Source organism: Sinohyriopsis cumingii, chromosome 10, assembly GCF_028554795.1.
Source record: "Sinohyriopsis cumingii isolate HCF-2022 chromosome 10, ASM2855479v2, whole genome shotgun sequence".
NCBI lineage: Eukaryota > Metazoa > Mollusca > Bivalvia > Unionida > Unionidae > Sinohyriopsis > Sinohyriopsis cumingii.
Genome location: NC_142970.1, coordinates 33,919,105 through 33,946,623, shown reverse-complemented (window position 1 = coordinate 33,946,623; position 27,519 = coordinate 33,919,105). Strand labels below are relative to the sequence as shown.

Here is a 27,519-nt window from a genome sequence, read left to right as displayed (position 1 = left end):
AAACATCAGCTGGAACAAACATATGCATCTTGACACTCGTACAGTCATATGATGCATCAACCTGGTTATAATAATGAGTACTGAAAAATCTTTAGATATATGCTAATAAATTAAACTAATAGCAACTTATAATTCGAGTTCACCACGTTTCAAATCTGCGTAGTAGTAAATGCATTATTACACGATTTGACATTAAACCCTGAATAAGCTTCACATACCAAATAAAATATGAATTTAACACTTACCCCTATGGCTGGAGAACACAACGAAGAACGTTCACTCCTTGACGAGATCCAAAGCGACCAGTGTCAGTTAGAAATGGAATCTGCCTTAAATCCATAGGAAAGCGAGTAATAGTCAGGGTAAAATAGCCGTGCATATCATGCTTTTATTGTCTCTCGTCACGAGTAATTCTTGACGAGATACATGCTAGTACAGTCGCTTACCTGAAATAAAAACAATTATTCACCTTAGGTAACGTTCTACGCATGTACAACGAAAGATGGTCAAATCATTCTAAGGCAAAACCAAGTTATTTCTTGCCTTATTCTGTGACAGTACCTTCCCCCAAGAAAAAAATGTACACATTTTTTTAGCTTTCACCGAATAAAAGAAAAATAACTACTAATGCTATCTTACAATATCTACACTGATTATACGGTAATCTGGGTATTCTATACTGGGTAAAAATGTATCCAAATTTCCAATCATGCCCTACTCAAGTAGTCTGCCCCTGTATTTTCAACTCCTCTTATTGCCTCTACACGGAAGCGATAAGGTTGTAGTGTCAGCGCCCAACGCATCAATCGAGCGTTAGCGACCTTGGTCTTGTTTAAATACAACAGAGGTTGGTGATCAGTCTTGAGAACGAAATCTCTCCCAAAAAGATACGCTTGATACTTCCCAATTTCCCACACTACGGCCAAACACTTTTTCTCAATAACGGAATAGTTTTTCTCCACGGGTAACGATATCCTACTCGAATAAGCTACGGGCAACTTACTGTTATATTGCTCTTGCAATAAAGCTGCTCCCAACCCAGTTTCAGAGGCATCTGTTCTTAAAATAAAGGGTTTGCTAACATCTGGCAATTTTAATATAGGTGCACTGACTAATTTCTTTTTCAGCGCGCATAAAACTCTTTCTTGTGGCGGTACCCACTCTACTTTGTTTGGTTGCCCCTTCTTTGTCAGATCAGACACTGGGCTAGCAATGGCTGAAAAGTTTGGTATAAACTTTGTATAAAATCCTACTAGACCTAGAAATGAATGAACTTGGGTCTTGTTGTCTGACTATGGTGCATTTCAAATCGCTTCCACTTGCTTGGGGTGAGGTTTCAGCTGTCCCGAACCACTGAGCCTATGACCCAAACAATCTAAATCTGTATAACCAATACTGCATTTAGTGGGTCTCACTGTGAGATTCGCTCTGCGGAGTCTATGGAAAAGTTCCGTCAAGACGGACACGTGCTCACTCCAAGTATTCGTGTACACGAATATGTCATCTACAAAGCTATCAACGTTTGCTGAACCCTTTAGCAACTTGCGCATCAAGCGACAACACGTGGCACTGGCACCTACTAATCCTAATGGCATTACCTTGAACTGATATAATCCTTTCTGGGTCGCAAATGCTGTCAATGCACGGGACTCGTGAGCAATGGGAACCTGCCAATATCCCTTGGACAGATCCAATTTGGAAATCCATCGGTTACCCGACAAATTCGCAAATAGACCCTCCATATTTGGCATTGGTTCGGCATCGAACACCTGATTTTATTTAACTGTCGGAAATCTATACAGAATCGGTTCGTCCCATATTTGTTTTCTGACTAGCACTACGGGAGATGCATATGGCGAGTTGGAGGGTTCAATCACCTCTAGATCTAACATTTTACTCACCTCTTCGTCCACAGCTTCTCGTGCGTTGTATGGTACCGGATAACCGTTGATTCTAATGGGGTCAAATGTGTTCAGTTGAATTGTGAGGTATACCCAGGTTGTACAACCAGGTCTGTCAGTGAATACGTTCGAGTATTTATCCAAGACCGCGTTAATTTGCTGATGCTGGTCTTTGGTCAACTCCACACTCACAATGACTTGATCTGTCCCTTCCCTCGCAGCACCCAAGGGACACTCAAGAGAACCTCGATTTCTGACTCCTACGTCGTCGTCGATGACTACCGTACAAACGACATATAAGACCCCTTTTTCTACATTGTCGCCCTGTCTCTTGATGTACAACTTAAGCATGTTAGCACGGAATGACCTAAAATGACCGTCGATGTCAATTTCATAGTCATTGTCACCCTTGACCTCTTTAACTTCGTAGGGACCTTTCCACTGAACTAGTAACTTATTAGTGTTTGTAGGAAGAAGCGCGCTCTGCGGTTATAATGCTTGGTATATCTGCGTCCCGATTTCATTAATTCATCACGTGCCATCTGGCATGTACTTTCCAGTTTTTCTCGCAGATCTAACACGTACTGGAAGGTAGTTTTTATTTCCTCGGTCGCGACGTCATCTGTCCAAAGTTCGCTCAGTATCCGCATCGGGCCTCGAACTGTTCTTCCGTAAAGTAACTCGAAGGGTGAAAACCCTAAACTTTCTTGGGGTACTTCACGGTACGCGAAAAGAACCGCGTTCAAATAGCGGTCCCAGTCTTGCGGACGTTCCGCGCACATTTTTCGTAGCATATGTTCCAGGGTACCATTAAACTTTTCTACCAGTCCATCGCACATCGGATGGTATGGGGTAGTGTTCAGCTGTTTGATGGAAAACAACTACTTATTTCATCCATGAGGTCAGAGGTGAATTGGGCACCACAGTCCGTAAGGATTTCTTCTGGCACCCCTACCCTACTGAAGATGTCAACCAATGCTTCAGCCACCAGTTCGGTTTCAATAGTTGGTAACGCTATGGCTTCGGGGTATCTGGTTGCGTAATCCACAAGAGTAAGAATATACCGGTTCTTCCTTTCGGTAACCGGTTGTATTGGTCCACAATATCTATTATTGGCATCTGTCCTAAGGGCACCCTTGTGACCCTTCCCTTATATACGGTTTTCTGGCATACATCACAAGACCTACAGAACCGTGTGACATCGCCATTAACACCAGGCCAGTAGAATTCAGCGACTACTCTGTTGGTGGTCTTCGCCTTACCCAGGTGTCCTGCCATGCTAGACTCGTGTGCCACCCTAAGTACTTGAGATCTGTATCTCTGGGGTACGACCACTTGCCAATACCTCTTACCCTCCGGAGTGATAAACTCCTTATGAATTAGCTCGTTCCTACGAACGAATCTCGAGCTGCCCCCACCCTTGTAGTGTTTAATTGCGTCGGACGCCATTTTCTCAACAATAGTTTTGATGGTCATTATGATTTGATAATGGCAAGTAGAAAGATAGTTCGTGATACATTCAACAACAATTATTTTTGTTACAGAAAGAAATATTTTCAAATCTACCCGTACCATTGTGTTATCAACCAGCAGATACACGACGAAAAAATATCGACGTTGATATACCAGGCTCCTCGACAGAGTCAAGGAAACAAAATCTTGTATTATATGTTATTCTTTTAGTTCCTGTCAGTGCTGTTGAGAGCGCGTTAACTATGGACAAAACTCCATGGACGCTAGGATACGCAATGACGATTCATTCATCACAAGGACCATCTCTGATACAAATGTTAGGATCGTCGATGATCGTATCAAATGGTCAAACTTAATTTGTCTCGTAGTTTCTCTCGAGTCCGAAGAATATTTCAGCTGCGGAGAATTGTCATAGACTTCACAAAAAATAATAATCAAACTGCTGCAGATAATAGCGATCATTTAGTAAGAAAATATTGGTTAGTTATAAACAGTGTGACAAAAAATTAAACGTGTCTTTAATCTCGATGTTGAATTTATCATGACGCTAAAACAGCTGCAAAACAAGTGTGCAAGCTGTAACTCAGTACTGTTGTGGCAGTATTCAAATAATAATCCAAGACAATTTACCGTAGATATAATTAATAGTAGTCTTGGTCACACACGTGAAAATATGATGATGACTTAAATGTGATCGACGTCGAGGTGCTAGTTTGCAAAAGTGAATGCGGCGGTATTTGTGTGTCTTCGGGAATTACTTGTAATTGTTCACGTACATATCCACGTTAAGGAGTAGTTGAATCTTACCACGCTATAAATTTTATGTGTCGTAATACTTCAAATAGGATAAGTCGCTCGTTTTCTACCACCTATAAGTTCACCAGGTTCATATAAATATCTAACAGTCACATTATCTAGTACTGGTTATTTTGAAAAGTCATGTTGTTGTATTGGTATATGTTTTTGTGATCGCATTATTATGTTTCATGGAAATCGCTCTAGTAATTTCATTATTTAACGCAGCTATCACACTTGGTAATCTTGAAACCCATTCGCGAGATCTTATATCTTTCTGAATTATTTCCATTGCATATTGATATCCAAATAACCGCTCAGCAAGTATTCGATTAAATTGTTAAATAAGTGCCTGATGATGATGAATTGCGGGATGTCCTCATCTAATTTTGACATTATGATTTTTCATCAGAGATAATATGTACCAAGAAATTCGTTGCCAGGATTAAGCAGTAGAAACGGTGGCCATCGCAAGGGTCGTCGTTGATAAATTCTCTCAAAAGCAGATACAACTTCAGCTGCTGTTTCAATTGATAGTGGTTCTGCTTCTATATATATACTTGCAACGTCAATGACGGTTAACGCGTATTTGTATGTACGTGATTGACGCCTACCAATTTTAATAGCATCGTGTGGTGAAAATAAAATATCTACCTGATAAACTTCATTAGGAGTGCTGATATCAAAATGCACATGCTGACTATTTTAGTTGTTGGTAGGTACATTTGCCATATTGCCAATCGTGCTAACCAATTTTCAGCAACATAACGTGTAACATTTGCTGCATCAGCAAGTTTACTAATCGCTGCTCTACCTCTCCAATATCATCTTGGTCTATAATAAATTGATTCCATTATGATAATAATAATAATCAGTTGATTAATTACCGGCCCTTAATACTAGTTTACCTTTCATCGCAGATCTTATCAATCAGTTAGCTAATGATTCCCTGAAAGATTTTTTATTATGGAATTTAGCGAGTGAATCAACTTCACATCTGCAATATGTTGTTGTTCTTAATCCTTATTTGTATTCGCTATATCATGAACGTGACACGCTTGATCAATTGCATTTATTCGATACTCTCCAGGTCTTGGTTGATCTCGTTCGCCAAGTCGGATATCAAGTCGAGTTCCAGGACCACAAAAATTATATCCGGGAAGATGTTTTCTCCTAAATACTTAGCCCATAGAGATCCTGATACTGTTTCCAATGCAGCGGCTATATCACCACCAGATACTTTGTGCTCTGGCTGTGTCAGGGGAGATACATTTATATTTGTTGTACCACATTTTACACATTTACCTGTAAGTACACTTTTTTATTTTCTGTTGTTATTGTTGTTAATCCACTTGTGGGGCTATATGCTCTGCATCAAGCACAATATAAATCCATGTTATTTATTATATTTGTAGAACATGGATGTCATTAATTGCTCAGCGAAACGAAAGCGAGTGCCAGTAAAACATATTTCAGCATTACCGTATTGCATCAGATTGATAATAATAGGTCCATTCGGATCGGGTAAAACGCATTTACAGCTTAATTTGATAATGAGATGGCTCAAATGGGATAAATTATATTTAGTGGCACCATCTGTAGATATTCAAAGATGCTACGATGTGCTTAAAAATTTTAATGAAAATGCAAAATTGTTGGACGAAGATGGTAATGATATTTTTGGTTTTATCACCGATATTGATGAAGCCCCACCTGTGGATGACCTCGATGGATTTATTAATAATCTCGTAGTATACGATGGTGTAATGCTGGACAAACAATAAAATCTAGTTCGGATATTTTCTCGAAGCAGACATAAAACACCGATGTAATTTGTGTTACTCAGCGATATTCCCAAATACCTAAAATGACGAGAGATAACTGCAATATTTTATTTGAGTTTAATGGAGTCAATACACATACTCTGCGAAATATTCATCAGACTTGGCGTAATGGGGACATGGACATAATTAAGTTCAAAAACTTCTTTTCAAAAGCACAATCTACCCCACACGCATTTATAACAATAAATTTACATGATCCTCGATCACGATATCGTATAGGTCTTGATAAAATATTTGGTTGAGAGACTGATATAATAATGATTTAATTACTCACACATTACAGCAGCAGAGAGGCTGCGACCAAAATATGTGTCCGACGGTAAACATAAACACGCAATAAAATTTAGAAAAAAAATCGAACGACAAGAAAGAATGAAGCAACAAAAAAAAAATAATACCAATTTGAGAAACTCTCGGTGTTTGGTTAGAGGCTTCGGTTTTGTGTTCTTACGCTTATATTTTTCATAGGAAGTTTTTTTTCTTCATAAATGGACCTTCCAGCAAGTGGTCTGTTCACCCTTTCTGCTGCCTTATGAAAGTATTAAGCTGCCACCGACAATGTGAGCTATTTATGTTGCATAATTAATCAAGATGACATCAACAAGACAAATTACCAATTGTAAATACATATATTGCTATTTTTTAAATATATGTACAATAGATATACCAGTTTATCGTCATATTTACATAATCATGTCAAAACGTTGCAATCGGTATTTTTGATGTTAAGGACGTCGTCTTGATCACGTACGTTCTAGAAAATGAGCATTAAAAAGATGACTTCTTAATGCTTTAATATTTTATAAATCTAGTATTCTGAGGAGACTTACAAGCTATTGCCTTTACCATCTGCCACATGACATAAATAAGAGCTTGCTCGTTGCATAACTGCACTACTCCCAACGGGATTGTCGTTCAGTGAAAAAAAAGTTAAATGAACCAAATATATAAGAATAATTGCTTATTTCGCAGTAGGCATCCGCTTCCCACAACATATAAAAAGTGGATCAGATATCTCAGTGCGTAATTGTCGAAATTGCCTCTGTACGTAGTCCTTCCTTTGCAGAAATGACGTTTGACAATTTAAGATGCAAAAGTCAAACTTGGTCATGATGACGGTAGAAGTGCAGATCCGTATATTTGCAGTGTAGCTTTAAGTCCATAAAGGAGAGAAAATATTTAGTATGGGATGCTCATCCAATGCGAACACGCTAAGCTGTGAGTTGAAAAATGTTGAATTATCGCTCTGAGCTTCGTGATATTGGTTAAAGAAAATAAGGTGGGGTAAATACATCACTGGAATGGAGAACGAAAGAAAGGAAGAAAGAAAGAAAGAGAATAATTAGAAATAAGATAATTAAATACAAAAATTATATACAAAAAGAAATAATGTCTTTAAGCCAAGATGATCCATACAACAAATATGTCAGTTGTGATTTTTCATTAATGGAAGAGATTTGAAGTGCATTTGCTCCCAATGCATCACCTCTGAATATATCACTGCAGAAGTGAATAGAAAATAAAATAAAATAGCCATTCCAGCTTCTTTAAGTCTCGCGGACCTTACCGCCGGTCTATCGCCATAGCCCTTGGGAAACCTTGCACTTCCTGGGCTTCCTGCACTAGGGCACACAAATGGCAGCAAACAATTGTCAGGCAGTCGTTAATTGTCGACCCCTGAATGCCTTTCTGCTCACGGATCTTCCCACGAATATTCAACATCATGATGAGGTCCAGAATGGGAACAAAATATACAAGACCTGCAAAGAAAATGTTACATTAATATAACTGCTTCCATTTTATAATGGCGAATGTTATAATGGACATTACTTGCTCCATTAATGTTGCTGTCTGGCACATATTAATATGTGGTGTGGAGCACATGTATGAGAACGTATTGTTACCAACCTAGTCCTATATTTAAAACGTCAAATTGTTTTCCTGATTGTATTAAAGTAGCTCAAGTAACTCATATTTTTTTTAAAAATCCTCTTGATAAAAGTGATTCTAGACCTGTCGGCATTTAACCCATCATATCCAAACTGTTCGAGAAATCAATTGAGACCATTTAGCATCAATTTTTAAGAATATATTTTTAACAAAATATGTGTGAGTTTTTAAAGGTAATGGATTCTCCACCACTATATTATGTATACTTAAAGAGTGCGATAGGCTCTTGATCAAAACAAACATGTAGCTGCAGTTCTGATGGACTTATTTAAGGCTTTTCGTGTCTCCTTTAGGTCCTTTAGGGACCATTATCTTTAATGTTTTTATCAGTGATAGCTTCTATTTTATTACATATGACTTTTTATATAACTGTGCTGACGATGACACTTTGTCCTTTTCTCTCCGGATTTTGAGACTCTGATTATTGCGCTTGAAGCAGAGTCCAGCATTCGGATTTACCGTTTCACTGCGAAGAAAATGCAAGCCAACTCTGAAAGGTGTAAAACACTAGGTGTGGTTTGAAAGGGACATTCAGTATGAAGCCTGTACGAAACATAAGCAGTTCTGTCATAAACAGTGAATAAAGTTTAGACTGCTAGGAACTGCAGTTCGGTTTATATGTAAACAATTTATGTAGGAAAGCATAAAAATAACTGTCTTGAAAACGTATTGGTTAGAAGATAACTGGACTCAATAAACTGATAATGTTACATCCTCTACAACTTCAAGTTCTTACCTTTAGCCAGGAATTTATGCAGTGATATAAACATTACTACAATCAAAAAAACATAGAAGAATGTGCTCTTAGTTACTTATGGCAATATTGCTAATCAAAACGACGCTAAGATTCTGAAAAAGCTCATTACCAAATGGTTAGGTCATTTAATATGGTTCAAATACAATTTTAGATATTCAAATATCTTAGATGTCTCAAAAATTTAAACCTCAGCATTTGGCCACAAATAATTTAGATATGCAGCGGACATTCTATGAAATTAGTTACCAAACCACTCTGGAGGGCAATATAATATTGATTCGTTTAGATCCTTAATTCTTTTATAGAATGGTAAAGACTGTAAATGTAATATCTGCAAATAATGCGAACGTTATGATGTCGACAGTAAATGTAAGCGTTATTATTATGTCTTTGTCTTATGCACTATCAAGTGCCCTAGTGTTAGCTCCTTCCTTTTTTTAAGTAAGGTGTAAACTGCATCACATACTGCTTTTTAGTCCTAATTTGGTACTATCTTAAAGTGTTATATTAATGCATCCAGATACTAAATTCACTTTTAATCACTTTCACTTGCTTATGTTTCATGTTATGTGCTGTGTTGTTGTTTTTTTACAGTTGTATATACTTTTTATTCTGTGTTTCCATTCTTTGCAAATCATGCTTATTTTAATGACTCATCTTGTTCTATGTTGCAAAAAGCTCATTAGAGTTTAAACTGTTGTTTTAAATAAAGTATGCGTCATCTTATCTTACAAGCAATATGCTTGTAGACATGCGGCGTTCAATTGATACCGATAGGTTTTGAATTTTACAACTGAACCATCTTTGAGCATGACATCTATTAGGTTATTTACATAATTTATTTTGTTGTGTGGAAGAAATTTGATTATTTCGTATGCACATTTTGCTGTCCATCGTGTATGTTTATCTGTGATTATACTAATTTTAAACTCTGTTTTTTATTTCGTCGCAATGGCCCCTTCCATCTTTATAAAAAATATGACCATTATATTGGAATATTATTAACATGTCAACATGTCTTTTCTTTTTCTCGTGCACTTATAATAACCAGTTTGATGTAACATCGTTTAATTATTTCATAAGTATTCACACTGTGTGTGTGTGTGTGTGTGTGTGTGTGTGCAAGAATGAAAGCTAAAATCCTGTCAAAGATCATCTTTCTACTTTCGTTTATTTGCTGTGCAAGGTTGTTACCTAAAATGATGAATGAACATTCAGTTAGAGTATCTTTTTTGTTATGTTTATGAGTGATATTTCTGTACTCAATTTGATCTTACTCCAGATTAGGTCATTTTATAAGTGTTATATTTCTGTACTCAGTTTGATCTTACTCCAGATTGGGTCATTTTATAAGTGTGATATTTCTGCACTCCGTTTGATCTTATTCCAGATTGGGTCATTTTATAAGTGTCATATTTGAATAATTGAGCTTTCACGCTGTCTAAATAATCATGGGATGATGATATTCCTTATGTTCAATTTCATTGAAAAATTCAAAACAAGTCTTGATTTATGCTCCTTAAAAACTGTACCGTTTTAAAAATAGATGAAAGTAATATTGGTCCTTTCCTTGTGATCCTGTGTATGCATCATCAGTAATTCCATTTCATTTGGAAGACGTATTTCAAGCGATGTAACGTAATTTTCCTCTTTTTGGGGTATTGTTACATCAACGATCGAAGTATTCGTTTTGATTTTTAACTGGAAATGTTCGAATATATATTTAACTACTATGGTTAGATACAAACTATCTAGGATGAGTTTAACGAATATTTATGCCTGTTTTAAATTCAAATTTATGTGAACACCTTTGTCACATTTTAAGGAGAGTGTCGTTTACATAATTTTTGAGAACTTAAATTAGGTTCAACTTGTATATTTCGGAACTATGCCATTATTTATATCTCAACAGTTCTAAGATATTTTCAGTGTCTTTACAACGCCGTTATAGATACACGGCAAGGCTTGTCCGGAAGAGATACTCTGCTTTCGCCCTTTCGCTTAGCTAGTGAAATTTAAATTATTTTCTTGAAAGATACATCCCCCAATTGGACTGAGGTAAATAGCTCGCTTAATTCTTACACAGATGCACTCAGAACCTATTGTTTGTTGCAAGAAACTACTTACTGCAAAAACTCTCTCAAACGCATTTGGCATTGGCTTTCGCACAACGCTCTAAAAGGATCATTAAAGGATACCAGAAAGCACTATGATCTTAACACATGACCACTATGGTGTGAATACATTTGTGTACATACTCTCCCGTACGTTTGAAGGTTTTGTTGAGAGAAAAAAAGCTTTGAAATGTTTCTGGCTTTTTCAAATTTGTTTGTTCTGGTCACCGTTGATTAAATATTTTTATATATAATTTTTATTATAATGTAACTTAGGTATTAGTATCAGTTGGAATTATTCACAATGCATAGTTTCTGCTGTGCTCGTTTGAATCTATATTGCCAAATTACGTATTATGATGACAACAGTGAGGACGTAAAACTTAACTGAATAGTTTTGCAGAACTTCTGGATAGACCTTTAAATGATCATAGTAGCGTTGTGAAATTTCCACTTCTAAAATGCACTCAGAATAATTTTTGTCACGTACTTAGAATGCATTGTATTTTATCCATTCTAAATTATCATCTTTGTTCAAGTAGTATTCATGATTTCTTTCATCATATCCACGTGGTATTTTGCTAACTTTATCTTTTCTCGCTCATCAGAAACACGTCATTGTCTGTCAGCAGTTCTAATTCAACACTAGGTATCTTTAAACGTGCATCGTGAACTAGTTTATGTTGTAATACAGATATTCATACATTCCTCAACAATGGCACATATTAACCCTTCATGACTTTTCAAAATTATTGATTTGCTGATATATGAGTCAATGCTTTTTCCTGAAATATTAATATGTAATGTCTATTTAATGGTTTAGTGTCTCTGTAAATTGTAAATGAATGCCTCATGAATCCAATGCTAAAAACGAACAAGACTGTATTTTCAACTGTTATGTATTTTTCTTCTTTCATAACCCTATCAGCTATGAAATCCTTATCGTATCTGCATTTTGATCTTGATCATTGTGACACGTGTTTTGATGAACAGATGGATGTCATGACCAGACAAGTCATGAATGAACAGTTAGTTTGTGTTTGAACATTTAACATTCAGATTACATTCGCATGTGTGTTACCACTACAGTTGCCTGATAAATGGTAATGGGCTCATACTTTGTTCTGAATTATTTATAATTTACGGATATAATATATGTTTTACTGAGCTAAAATGCATTTTGCAATCATCTCTTACTAATGTAGATTTGTGTCCCTAAATCTTCACAGCTTTGTAAATCAACACAGCGCATAGTAAAATAATTTAATACAATCCATTCCCTCATAAGCGATGACTTATTTATATCTCTTGTGGACTGATATCTGGTACAAACCAAATCCGGATGGAATGCGTTTTGGTGACTTTCTTTGTCCAGGATATTTAGTCTTCAATAGATGATCTGCATCTGGCCGACCGAAAGGGACATCGTCTCGCAGCATGACAATAATACATTTTGGCACACCGATGCTTTTTAATTAACAACAAACATCTCACTAAACTTGTAATTAGTGTTGATAGCGTTTAACGTTTACAACTTTTCATGCAATATATCTATCCAGTTATATACATGGTAAAAAGATCTTGTTTCTGACACCATTTTAGGTTTGTTATATTTACATACCACCAAATACTAACCTAGTACCAAACGAATTAGACAAACTTGTTCAACAACTTCCTGCGCCATTTGTTTTACTCTGGGATTTTAATGTCCATAACATTTTATGGGGATCAAATCATATAAGTGAAAGAAGTCACAATGTTGAAGACTTCATTTCTAGCCACAATTTGAGTAACACCAAATTACCGACATATTTACACCCAGGAAAGGGTACTTACACGTGCATCGATTTGACAATTTGTTCTCCGCTGTTTCTGGACTACGAATGGAAGGTCGCTGATGACCTTCACAGCAGTGATCACTTTCCAGTCTCCCTTGAAAATATTAACTCTACAATTGATGACGCAATTCCTCAATGGAATATTACCGACTGGGCTGTTTGAAACACTCTGTAAAACTAGGCTGAATGAGGATACAGTTTTCAACGTTAATGGCCCTATTCAGCATTTTACTTCTATTTTAATCAAGATTGCAGAATAATCCATTCCCAAGTCCTCACGAACTGTAAAAGAACCCCTAAACCTTGGTTCACTAAGAAATGTAAGGAAGCCATTAGACAACGCCGAAATACTTTGAAAAAATTTAACAATAGTCCGACGCCCGAAAACTTAAGTATATATCGTATTGTTCGGGCCAAAGATCCCCGCACAAAGAAAGTAAACGAGCATCATGGAAGAGATATATTTCTTCTTTAAACTCTCGTTCCTCTATTAAGAAAGTTTGGGACACTATACGCAAAATAAACGGAAAGAGAAAACACAATTCTCTCCGACATCTGACACTGAAAAATAACAATTTTAGGTCAAAACGTGACATAGCAAATATTCTTGCTAATAGTTTCTCTAAAAATTCCTCATCATCTAATTATTCAGAAGCCTTCCGAAGATTAAAAACTTAAAAAGAAAAGTCACGTTTAAAATTCACATCCAACAACTCGGAAAGTTATAACCAACTGTTCTCACTATCAGAGCTTAGGGAGGCTTTAGACAAGGCCCATGATACATCCGCTGAGCCTGACCAAATACATTACCAGTTTTTGAAACACCTTCCAGAATCATCGTTAACAACTCTTCTGAAAATCTTCAATGATTTAAAGTTTACGTGTAATGTACCTAAAATCTGGAAAAAAAGCAGCAGTAATACCAGCTCCCAAACCAGGTAAAGACAGCGCAGATCCAACCAATTATCGACCTATTGCACTCACAAGCTGTGTGCAAAACAATCGAACGAATGATCAATTCTCGGCTTTAATATCTCCTTTCCAAAGTGGCTTCCTATTTGGCCGGAGTACCAATGATCATCTGGTTTGACTGGAAACATTTTTTCACGATTCATTTATCAAGAAGGAACATTTAGTAGCGGTTTTCTTTAATTTAGAAAAGACCTATGACACGACATGGAAGTAGGGGATACTAAATGACCTGCACGATCTAGGTCTAAAAGGCCGTCTGCCATCTTTCATCTCAAACTTTCTCTCAGAGAATACAAAGGACGAGTGGACTCTACCCTCTCAGATCTGCACTAGCAATAGATGGGTGTGCCCCAGGGCAGTGTTTTATCTGTGACGCTTTTCAACACCAAAGTCAATAGCATCACCAAGTGTTTGGCTCCTGGTGTGGATTGCTCTTTATACGTTGATGATTTTTTAATATGTTATCGATCAAAGCAAATGCATACAACTGAAAGACAACTACAGCAAAATATCAACAAAATTCATAATTGGGCCAGTACTAACGGTTTCAAATTCTCGAAATCAAAAACGGTATGTATGTATTTCTGTCAGTTACGAAGACATCACGATGAAACTAAACTCACGCTGGACGGAACACCTATTCCAGTTGTTGAGGAAACAAAGATTTAGGTATTATCTTCGACAGAAAGCTGACTTTTATTCCACACCTAAAGAACTTGAAAGCTAAATGCTTAAAGACATCTAGATCTACTTAAAGTAGTAGCGCACACTGACTGGGTGCTGATAGAAAAGTCATCCTCAATTTATATAAAACGTTTATTTGCTCCAAACTGGACTATGGTTGCGTTGTTTATGGTTCAGCCAGAAATTGATGTTGAAAAATGCTTGATCCAATTCATCATCAAGGAATAAGACTCGCTCTGGGAGTATTTAAGACATCACCGTGTGAAAGCCTTTTAGCTGAAGCGAACGAACCACCGTTATCACATCGTAGAGAAATGCTTTCCGCCCAGGTTGCTCTCAAATTAAAATCAAACCTTCTGAACCCCGGTTTTTCGGCTGTTTTTCAACCCAAATACAAAATCTTATACAAAAATAAACCAAACGCCATACCTTCCTTTGGCATTAGAATATCATTAAGCCTTGATAGTACAAAATTGATCTTTCTAAAATTCAGAAAACGTCCATCTCCGAAGCACCACCCTGGCTACTGAAACAATCAATAGTACTTTTTACGCTACACGATGGAAACAAACCTGAGATAAACCCTTTCATTTTCCACAACTCTTACCATGAACTCCTCACCGAATTTAAAAACTACACAAGAATTTATACCGACGGATCAAAGGATGATGAAAAGGCTGCTGCAGCCTTCGTGTGTGGAAATCAAACAACGCAAGTTCGCTTACCAAATGGCACATCGATTTTTCAGCCGAAATCAGAGCAATAGACCTTGCGCCGCAATATATCATGAACAAACGTATTTTAAACAGCATCATCTTCTTCTACTCTCTATCAGTACTTCATTCACTACACAATAGAAAAATGGAGAACCCAATGTTGACCAATGTCCTCGTCAAAAATACTAAGCTGAGTACCTCCCACAATATCGTATACTGCTGGTTACCTAGCCATGTTGGTATTAAAAGTAATGAAAAAGCAAATCGCGCTGCTAAAATGGCCCTATCTCATGAACCATCTGATTGTAAAATACCGTATACTGATTTTAAACCTAGTATCAAAGAGACCTTACGTCAGAAGTGGCAGGCATCATGGAATGATGCAGTGAATACTAAACTTCACGCCATCAAGCAAACCCTAGGAGAATGGACTCCTTCCTACATAAGCATGCGTAGAGAGGAGGTAGTCATTGCAAATATTCGAACTGGTCATACGTATACAACCCACTTTTATGCTATCCTAAAGGGTGAAAACCCACCAGAGTGCGTTTCTTGCAATAAACCATTCACTGTTAAGCACTTTATGATAGAGTGTTCTGACCTGCAATCTACGCGCGATCAGTTTTACAATGTGCATGACATGAAGGAACTTTTTGATACAATAAACATCACTTGTATTATAGAGTTCCTGAAAGCAGTGAACATTTATTCTAAACCCTAACTTTTATGCTATCACCTAGAGCAGTTTTATGTAATATATAAATACCGTCCCTTTTTTCAATACATTTTCATCACTCGTCATTAACATACACCATTTACATCCCCCGTTGATAGAGAAGCTTTATTTTTCACCGTTACCATCTTATCGTTTTAATTTCAACTATTGGGTTTTTATATCGCTGGTCGATATGATACTTTTTATAATTTTTAAAATATTATACATATACCATTTTGTATGGCGCTAAATAGCCAAACAGTGCTGACGCACAGTTAAAATACAATCAATCAATCAATCAATCAATCTTTCGCATACCAGGGCCCAGCAACATGGAATGAATTGCCCCCTGAACTTAGACAGTCATCCCATTCAAGAGTGCTCTAAAAACTCACTTATTTCGACTGCAAGAACAAACTTAAAGACCTAATAACGTTCATTACCTTAAATATTTTCAGCATATTGTTTATGTTTTTTAATTGTATGGTGGTTTTTTTTTTTGGTTTCTTTTTTTTTTGTAATAATATCATTGTATGTTCTTTTATGTTATAGGCGTTGTCTAATGTTATAAAGCGCTTAGAGCTTCTAAAGATTAGGTAAAGTCCTCATTATTATTATTATTATTATTAATCTTATTAATATTATAGAGGCTTACATTTCCGTGTTAGCGATAGAGATATTGTTGATAAAGATATATTCCAAAAGCTGCTTTTAAACTTTCAGCAATCTTAAAGTTATAATTTTTTTAGTGTCATTTGGACATGATCTTGCATCGGTTTCTGTCAGATCATCGTATCGATAGGCAGATTTAGAATTTTAATCGAAGTGAAAAGGTGCAGAAAAAAGTACTTTTCTCGCGTTCAATGACGAATCACTGATTCGTCCAGGGCCGTGCTCAGTTGGGGGCATGTTTGAATTTAGGTTTGGCATGAAAACTCGCCATTAAAATGCACAATAAAACTTGGTAGACAGTATTCAGGTGTTATAGAGCAGCAGTATTCCGATGTTACAGAGCAGCAGTAATATACAGATAACTGTTTGACAAATATATTATGTAAGTCATGCTTTTCCCAGAGGCTAAGTTTCGCCCCTTTACATTCCTTATACTATGTCATACACTACCAAATCCATGGTTCCTTTACTGTACAATCAAACCGCCACATGCATTCGACTGATATCTACATTTAATAGTTATTTAGGTGCCAACGTCTGTTCCTTTGCAAAAAAGCAAATATTGTTTTGTTTAGACTTCGCAGAGCATCCTGCTTGCATGCATGTCACCAGATATATATCTTCCACATTGTTTTGTTTTTTTATTTGTTGGATACTGCTTTGTTGACGTTCTTAACTCTGGATTTGATTTCTTATTAACGGCATATTCAGTTCAACTACATCATGAATCAAAAGCGCCGATGATAGCCTAATCAGACGTATGTATGTATGTATGTATGTATGTATGTATGTATATTGTATGTATGTATGCATAGGATTTAACGGCATATTAGCCATTCCTGGTTACAGAGTGCCAAGTATGAATTTTAACTTGTAAAAGATGTATAGGAATCAGACTGCCAAAGTCTTTAGGATAATAAGTCAGTAGTATAGAAATTAGCACAGTGGATATTGTATTCTGTGCTCATATTTCAAATTTCAAAGGGTGGGGGGTGGCCGAGTGGTCTAAAGCGCTCACCATTACTGATCACTGCTATCTCACCTCTGTCTGTGTGGGTTCGAGTATCGGGTTCGGTCAATGTAGGTATGAGAAAGTTTGTCAGTAGCTTTTCGTGGGTCAGTGCTTCTTTCCGGAATTTTCCCCGGTTCTTCCTGGCCGTCAGGTATAGCCTATCTTGTGCTGAAAAATCGCGTTAAACCCTTCAACAACAATAACAACAACAAATTTCAAAGTGCTCTAAAATAGTAAAAGACTTGTACAACTTTTGAAGATGCTGCAGTAGCTTTGTTTCATTCTATTGCTCTACAAAAGTCATAATTAAATTGTAATAACCCAGTTAATACTCGGAAAGAAAAAAGATGACTCAAAACAATAGCTTTTTCTCTAGAACTACATGCATGTATATTACTTTGTACATATTACAAAATCGGGATTGCTTATGCAAAGCATATCTAAGGCTACAGTAAATAAACGTGTCTGTAAAATCATGACACTTGCGCCGCAAATTGTATAAGCTGCCATACAATATGGATGGTATTCTATAACACAAACGAAACAAACAAAAATACTAATGACACGAGTTGGATTTTTATAAGGAGATTCAGTCAAATCTGACAAACCTGTAACAATTCCTCAGAAGTTAGTTTATAGGTCGGGCCATTGTTAAATTCCATTCGTTTTCTTTTGCTATATAGTACAGTAAAAGAGGTATCGGTTTCAGAATGGCATACTAAGTAAAACCTTGAATATTTTTGCTGCATCTCTTGAATTTAACTGTTTTGGTATTTGGCTGGCAAAATTGCTACTTTTGGTTTATTTTTGGGTTCATCAATTCGATTTTAAACGAGCTTATGGCTTTAATGATGAAAAAGCCCTATTCTGAAATAGGCAGTCCACAAAATCGATTGAAAATTTACATAATTCTGTTTATAATGACTTTCAACTTACACATTCATTATTTATCCTTCTCTGTGATATCCTCCCCCGACTCACTATCGTATAACTTGTCTCATACAAGTAATATATTAACGCTTTCTTCTAACTTACAGATCTTTCGCTGCAAATAGTTTTTCATTTAGCTAAAACATGTAATTCGTTTGCAATCAAATCATACGCTTCCTCAATTTAAAATACTTTTTTCTGTTCTATGCACCTTCCTCAAAAACTTGTCTTTTGTTGGTTTATTTCCTCAAAGCACTGCATTCGCTTTTTTCGCAGTTTGTCACATGTTTGCCAGGCACATAAATGCCTGTAGACAGACACGCATCTGCTTACGAACATTTTGACCACAAAAAATGCATGTCAAACCAATTATTTTAATGATTTATTAGTACTGCAATCGACCTTGACATGAAAACAATCACTCCGTCATTTTATGACTGATGTTTACAATGATTATACTCAGCCACTCCGAACCCCATGTAGCTCCCTCTTGCCGCTGCGAGGCGAAGGAAATGCCTTCGTCATTCTATACTCGCGTACGACGAAAATGGTCTTGCTACGCACCTGTTTGGCTTGCTAATAGTGCTAAATGTACTAAATGACAGGCTAGCTGATGTTGTTGTTGTTGTTGTTGTTGTTATGGGGTTTAACGCCATTTTTCAGCATGTGTACATAGGCTATACATGGCGGCCGGTATTAATGGTGGAGGAAGAACCAGGGAAAACCCCGGAAAGAACCACCGACCCACGAGAAGCTACCGGCAAGCTTTCTCACATATCCACAATGGCCGAGCCCGAGACTCGAACCCACGCAATGGCCGAGCCCGAGACTCGAACCCACGCAGACAGAGGTGAGATGGCAGTGATCCGTGACTGAGAGCGCTTTAGACCACTCGGCCACTCGAGGCTCCGACAGGCTAGCTGAAGTTAATGTCCAATAATGCAGTTAAATTTCTTTAAATGTATAAAAATAGGCAAACGTTTAAAGCAATTTTGTTCATTATAAAAATTACTGATAGTTAAGCGCAAATAAAAAATTTGTATAAATTCCAGTAGATCAAACATACCAATCAAGACGGTTGGAGATAATATTTTGTTTCTAAACAACTGTTTGATATGTTAGAAATTCGATGCAAGATATGTCATGAATACAAATCAGCAAACGAACCCGAGAAATGAAACAAAACAGACAGCTAGAAAGTCAACAGGAGGAAATGCTCCAAGAAAACAGTTTTGAAGTTCCTTTTTGATGTTTTGATGTCTTGAAGTCCGATGTCAGAAGACAGAAGAACGAATACTTTCTGATGCATATGCATTAAATTGATTTTGATTTTCATCATTTTGCTCAAGGAAAGGTTATACCTTATCTTTCACACTTTCATTACAAATTACACATTCACATTTTCGTGCCCAATTTTTGTCACTTTTGTTCAATAAAAGCCGTTTTAAGAGCTAACTATAACTTTAAATAAGCATCATGGCAGAAGCCAACCGTTTCAGAGTGGATGCCTTCCTCTCCCAGTATTTTCAAACTGAGGAGGAGAGCATCGACAAAGGACGCTTGATAAAGGTCTACAGAGCCCCTTGGGTTCATGCCATAGATCTATCCCAGATACAGGCCCAAGAAAGGCCAACAAGCATAGAAATTCTTGCAGCCCTCTCCGCAAGAGGCCTGCGAGACAAAATTGACAACTTCCATAGTATCGGGAAGGGAATATACCTAATATATCCAAAGGATAACAAAAAGTATTACTAGACGGTAATATAATAATAAAAGAACACGTCGCAAAAGTAGTGAGGCCACCCCCCATTACGCGACTTTTCGAAAGGAAATTTGCGGATATTTATATATCCAAGTTTCCCCACGAAATCCACCTTTATGTTTTGCAAGGAGGGTTTCGAGCAAAGAACTGGGCTTCAAGTGCTCGAAATAAAAAGAGGCACATACAAAGCTATGCGTGGTCTCCACAAAAGAAAAATTATCATCAAAATTGATATTAAAGATACGGGGAAAATCCCAGAATTTTTCAAGATCATCGGGATACCAGTGGTATTATAACTGCCATATGAGCAGGCCCTGTTCCAATTACAGCTCAATTGGTCACAAAGTGTGGAACTGTCTACAAAAACAGAACAACACAAACACAAACCCACCAAATACAATTCACAATACAACACCCCCATCTTATGCGCAAGCTGTAGCCCATAGCACAAACACACTAACCAACACCTCAGACAATGATGACAGCGAAGAGGAGATGGAAATGCCATCTTCTCCAAGCTCGAGATCACCCTCTCGAACACAATCTACGTCACCTGCAGAATCCCCAGAAAGACACGTCACACCACAATACACAATTACAACCCAGCCAACCTTTGAACCTGTTTTACCTTCCACCTCAACACAAGAAGATACGTAGGTACAAACAGCTATCCAAATGCAAGACATTCCACCTAAACCATCACCCACAACCACCATAACCATAACTCCATCACAAAATACATCACCCAGAAAAGGCAGGAACAAAAAAGAAAGGCTAACACACCTAAAGCCAATAAGGCGAAAAAGACAACACCAACACCATCAACATCAACATCACATCAACTGCAACATCAGCAACAAGATACACCCAACACAAAACTAATCAAGGGCATACTTCAGGAGCTGGCCCTTGAACCCAAAACTTAAACTCCCTGGACAACAACAATAACATCACCGGCAACAGTACTGGCAACAATAACAACAATTCCAACACCAGCACCATAAACACCAAACATACACCATCACAACATAACAAAGACCAAACTACCTCCAATGCTAATCCACCCAAAGGGAAGAACTATCCCCCCCCCCCGACAAGCCCACATAAATGTTCTAAGAAACAAAATGTACCACATGCGCCAAAAAAAATTCCGAAAGGGGAGGAACCTCCCCCCAAAACTAACGAATCCAAACAAACTACAAACAAAACGAATGAAAACAACAACAACAACAACACTATTAACATAGACTAATAACTTTTCTTTATTACTATTTTTAGTATACCACAAGGATAATGAAAACCAATAATTCCAGTTAAAGAAAGGAAATGAATTTTTTTTTTTAAATCCTAAACATTCTGTCCATTAATGTAAATGGACTAAACAATACCAAAGCAGATAAATTAATCAACTTAGCACAAAAATATGATTTGATATGTATTCAAGAATTGTATCACATCTCACCTGAACTGATGAAATATGTAGAAGATAAACTCAGTGCTATCTTCTTGACTAATTTAAATTATCTAGATACGTGCTCAGGTGTTGGAACACTAATCAATAAACACCTACTTAATACTAAATGGAAAACTTTTGACACTCCCCTCGAATTAAATGGAAGACTTCTACACCTCTCTATTAACAACCTACACATACTTAATGTGTATGTTCCTGCAAGAAGCAATAGGAAAATTGCATTTCATCATAAACTTATGAGGTACACTCAAACATACAACACAGAAAATATCCTCGTTATAGGTGATTTCAACACCTTAACAGAAGGAATCGATAGAACTAAGAGAATTATCCCACAAGATAAAAAACACATCAAAATTATTAAAGAATTCATTACTTATAATAATTTAATTGACCCTTACAGAATACTATACCCTGCTAAGAGAGAATACACTTACTCATATGGAAACGAACAGTCAAGAATAGATAAAGTATATATTAATAAAAGCTTCCAATATAATTTAGTAGATAGTAAAATCATACAAGCACAAATTTCGGATCACAAACCAATTGAAATAACACTTAAGAACCCAAAACAAAATAAATGGGGAAATGGGTCATGGAAAACGAATAGTTCTATCCTTGACCTACCCAAATATAAGCACGAAATAACTGAACTTTTGCAAAATATAGACCATGAATTCTCCTACTATTGTTGGGACGAAATCAAATCTGAGATTGTAGAAATATCCAAAAAGTATTCAAAATGGTATCTGAAAACAATAGATTAATAGAAAGTGAATGTAAAAAATAATCATTGAAAACCCTAATACCCCAATAAATCAGAAAGATACTGCAAAAGAAGTTTTGAATCAAATTGAACAAAACAAACTTCAAGGTACAAAAATTAGAGCAGGAAAATATGATTCTCTGTATAAAATGGGGAAAAATATTTACAACAAAGAAGAGATTAGGAAAGGCTCTGAAAGAAGTATCACTAAACTTATCGATAATGGAGAAACATTCGAAGGAAAAAAGCAGATATTGGAATATATAAGATCGTACTAAGAAAATCTTTATACATCCCAAAACATAAATGAAATTACAATTCAGAACTATTTAAATAATATTAATTTACCGACATTTTCACAGGACTCGAAGGAAAACCGTGAAGCGGAAATTAATGATACTGACTTTATATATTGACATAAACTCAAAAGTACAAACAAATGGGGCTCAAACCAAATCTTTCAAAATCTCAAGATCTGTTAGACAACGCTGTCCCATTTCAATGTTACTGTATGTTATAGGTATTGAAGCCTTACACAATGCTGTTCAGCAAGACAGTAATATAAAAGACATTAACATACCAAATATGACAATAAAGTGCAAAACGTTTCAACATGTGGATGATTGTTCAAACATTATTACAACTAAAACATCATATACTCATTTAATAAATCAATCTAATATTTTCGGAAAGTAGTAAAAGTTTAGCAGTAACGATATTACAGATGCAGTAGAGATAGACACCATCATTAATTTAAATGGAAACCTAATTGAATATCAAACAATCAATATTAAATTGGGACAAAAAAACTTACATATTTATAATATATATGACCCTGGAGGAAATAATACAAACCCAACCCAAACTTACTCGGTGCTATTCAAAGGTAAGGGTATAAATAGCATAAATTGCGGGGACTTTAATGCACATCACACTGAATGGGGTGGTGACCATATAGACACAAGAAGGAAAAGCATCGAAAAATACGCCAGAGAGAATCAACTTATAATATTAAATACCGGCACACTCACCAGAATAGACCCCATCCACGGAAAACTGACACCTATTGATTTAACACTCGCAACACCAAACCTTGCACTTTTCACGGACTGGGAAGTGCTACAATAAAGCTCACTTGGCAGTGACCACTATGGCAGTGTATACCAATACACATACAAAGTCCAAAAACGCAAAAAGTAACCATACAAAAATGGAAAACAAAGCAAGTCAATGTGGACCTCTTCCAGTATGCCTTGAACAAGATACAACTAGAAGAACTTCAAAGTAACGATGCAAATCAATACAATCACAACATAACCCAGGCTATCAATGAAGCGGCACAAAACAGTATACATAAAACTAGCTGGAAATCCAACCACAATAGTATACCATGGTGGACAGACAATTGCCGCATAGCCATCAAGGAAAAAAGGAAAGCCCTCAACCGTTTTAAGCACACAAAACTAGCTTCGGACCTTTAAATATATAAACAAAAAGAAAACAACACAAGAACAGTAATAAAGGAAGCAAAAACTAATTCATGGCGAGCATACTGCCCTACACTCAACCATCATGCCAACTCTAAAGAAGTCTGGACAAAAGTCAAAGCCATGAAAAGGAAGGTCCCGGCAACATCACCAAAAATATCAGGAACCACACCAACCAGAACAAAGCAGAACAGCTGGCACGACATTTTGCTAATTCCAGCAGTAATAACAATCATACCCAAAAATTTATGGAGCAAAGACGGACAATCGAAGAAGAATTCCCTCACATATTCACGGAGCAAACCATCAATGACTCACCACTAAATGACCCATTCAACCTCGATGAATGGAGAAAAGCACTACTTAACAAAAAAACCACATCCCCAGGTGAAGACAACATCGGCTACGACATCTATAAACATCCCCCGATAAATATGCAAATAATTATACTAGACATGATAAACCTAATATGGCACGCTGGAAACATACCCACATTATGGAAACAAGCAGTTGTCATAGCCATACCTAAACCAGGAAAAGACCCAAAAATCATAATATCATATAGACCCATCTCCTTGACTAACACCATCTGCAAAGTCATGGAAATAATTATCAACAAACGGCTAAGGCACCACCTGGAACAAAACCAGCTACTTACTGAAAATCAAATTTTATTTAGAACCAAACGCTCCACCATTGATCAGCTAATTCAACCAGAATCCAGCATTAAACTCGCCTTTAATGCCAAACGGAAAAAGATATGCACTTAATTGCGGTATTCCTAGACCTCGAAAAAGCGTTTGATATGGTCTGGACTAAAGGCCTCATTTCCAAACTCAGTCACTTTGGCATAACATGAAGAATGCACAGTTGGATCTCGAACTTCCTAAGGGGGCGGTAAATCAAAACTAGAGTAGGCGATGCATTCTCCGCGACTTACACTCTGGACAACGGAACTCCCCAGGGAATCGTAATAAGTCCAACACTGATCAACATCATGATCAACAACCTCTGCAACAATATTACCAACAAACTAGTCGTACTGTCCCAATTTGCTGACGATAGTGAAATATGGAAGACAGGCAACCCCAACAGCCAAAACAACATCAAGCAACTACAGCAAAGCCTAGACGCCATCGGCAAATGAGCAGACAACTATGGATTCAAAATATCTGACACTAAAACAGTAGGAATGCTTTTCTCCCCAACAAACAGGAAACCTACTACATACCCAAAACTCTACATTAAAAATACACCAGTCCCATTTGTAAAAGAAACATACTTTTTGGGAATGCTACTTAACGAAACACTTAATTGGAAAACGCATATAACAACCCTAATCAAAACATGCCAACAAGACATCAACATCCTAAAAAATATCAAAGGGACAACGTGGGGAGCTGACCAACAAAATATGCTCAAGCTCTACAAATCATTAATCAGGGTTAAACTGGACTACGGTTGCCAGGTGTATGCCTAGGCAAACAAGGACCTGCTTAAGAAACTGGACAGCATACAATATAAAGCACTTAGACTATGTACGGGGACTCTACTTAACATCTCACTCGAGGAGCTACAAATACTAACGGGGGATCTACTGCTGCACCTCAGACGAGAAGAGCACATATTGAGATATGCTACCAGAAACTCAATACATCAAGACACTAACCCAACCAAAATGATTAAAAAGTGCAACATTCCGTTCAGGCAAAAACGAGCTCTAAACCACCAGCAGGTAAGAAAATACACACACTCTGTGATGAAATTCAACTATCCGGAATTCAAGCAGAACAATACAAAATCAAAGATCCTACCCCTTGGAAAAAATGCACGTCCCAAATAAACCTGTCTGCCCCGAATTTGGATCCAAACTACAAAACCCACCAAAAATACTAACAGAAATCCAGAAAATCATCGAAGACTTCTTAAAATCTACACAGATGGATCAAAATCTAAGGAACTAAACATAACTGCTGCTGAAATAGTGGTGCCGCAACAACAAGTTGAATTTGGTGCAAGACTTCCGGATGCCTGCTCCATCTACACAGCAGAATTCTGGGCAATACATGAAGCACTCAAATGGATTAAGACCCAAAACCACAGCCAGTAGGTCATTATAACAAACTCACTAATCGTACTCAAATCCTTAGAGACTGGCACGTCAAAAAGTAGAGCAAATATGCTAGATCAGGGAGATCGAAGATAAAGAACAAACCATCGAATTCCTATCGGTACCTTCTCACATCAATCTGATTGGCAACGATAAAGCTGACCGAAGGGCGAAAAACAATCTCCTGAACAATTTAATAGAAACACTTAACTACAGTGTGTATGAGATATATAGCCAGAAAAGAAGCAAAATGAACAAGAAATGGCAGCAGGCCTGGGACAACACCAACAAGGACAAACATTTATACCAAACTGCAAAAAGAGGCTACAAAGGCACCTAAAATCCTGGAAATCGTGGACATCCGAATTATCAATAGGATCAAAACAGGAAAAACTTTACTCCGAAACAGCTTTGTGAAACATCTCAGGAAGGAATTGAACAAAACTACTAACTGTCCACATTGCCCTGCTGCAGAAAAACTGGACCACGTATTCAACACCTGTCCCAGATACCATAATCAACGAGTCGGTTTCCAAGATTGCCAAAAGAAAATTAATTCCCCTACAACATACCCTGAATTTTTGGACAAGGTACGCAACAAAATCATCGATACCACATACATGAACATAATAAGGTACCTCAAACAAATTAACAAATATGGCAACATATAAATACACCAAAAGTAATTATAATAACAATTAACAGAAGGGCTAAAGCAGTAATATAAGAATGCTAGCTGAAGCGCACGCCCATGGTTGTTGTGTGTGTGTGATTTTTCTTTTCTTTCCCGCATGTAGGCATGCAGCTAACACAATACTAACCATCATGGTCTGAGAAAAACAACACATATATTCTCATAACTATGTATACATATTATAAAGGTGGCAAACCCCTGCCATCAGGCCCAGATACACAAGACAACAAGAGTAGTACGATATAAATAAACACAAAAAATTCTTAGGTCCCAACCATCTTAAGACTTTAAGGTGACCTAAGTTCAGTCATGAGGCCCCCCACACAAAGCGGAACTAAATAAACAACAACACAATTCCCAATTATTAACACGACATGTAAATCCAACACTGATACTCAGACCAAACATACTAATTTATACAACAAAAAGGGGCAAAATATACCTTCCAAATTCAATATAGCTTTCAAACAAAGAATCGTGGCGATAAAAGACCATCGCAACATCAAGATCTAAGGCAGCGGAAGTCGAGTCGAAGCAGAACAGCAAAACACTAAAGAACACGAAGAAGAAAGAAAGAGGGTATCACAGAATAAAGAAGGAGTAAAGAAGAAAACGGACATGGACTTTCAAATTGCCAATTTATATGAGGTTCTTCCTTCGGCTATTGAAGACCTCTTTCGATAAATGCTCTATCCCCACAACCCTAACTCGATCCTTTGTATACCACCATCAAAAGCGAAAACCGAAAGTAAACACAGCGTGACCCAGACATGTATGGGGTGCCTGACACCCAGCTGATTGACAACATTTCGGAAAATCTAAAGTACACCATGTACACCACATTCCAACT

General features: G+C 37.0%; 1 protein-coding gene across 2 annotated transcripts in view; it reads right to left on the bottom strand.

The window, feature by feature from the left end:
• Positions 1–259: 259 nt before the first annotated feature.
• LOC149789855 (uncharacterized) overlaps positions 260–27,519 on the bottom strand; it is a 47,853-nt gene continuing 20,593 nt past the window's right edge. The window contains exons 3-4 of one of the 2 annotated variants that reach the window (XM_089973372.1): positions 7,581–7,773; positions 260–446 (exon numbers count right to left, since the gene is read on the bottom strand). In XM_089973372.1, coding sequence (XP_089829498.1) covers positions 443–446; positions 7,581–7,773 — 197 coding nt within the window. In that variant the 3' untranslated portion in view covers positions 260–442. Of the gene's footprint in view, positions 447–6,102; positions 7,774–27,519 lie in introns of those variants that run through there. The other variant, XM_089973371.1, reaches the window with a different exon arrangement.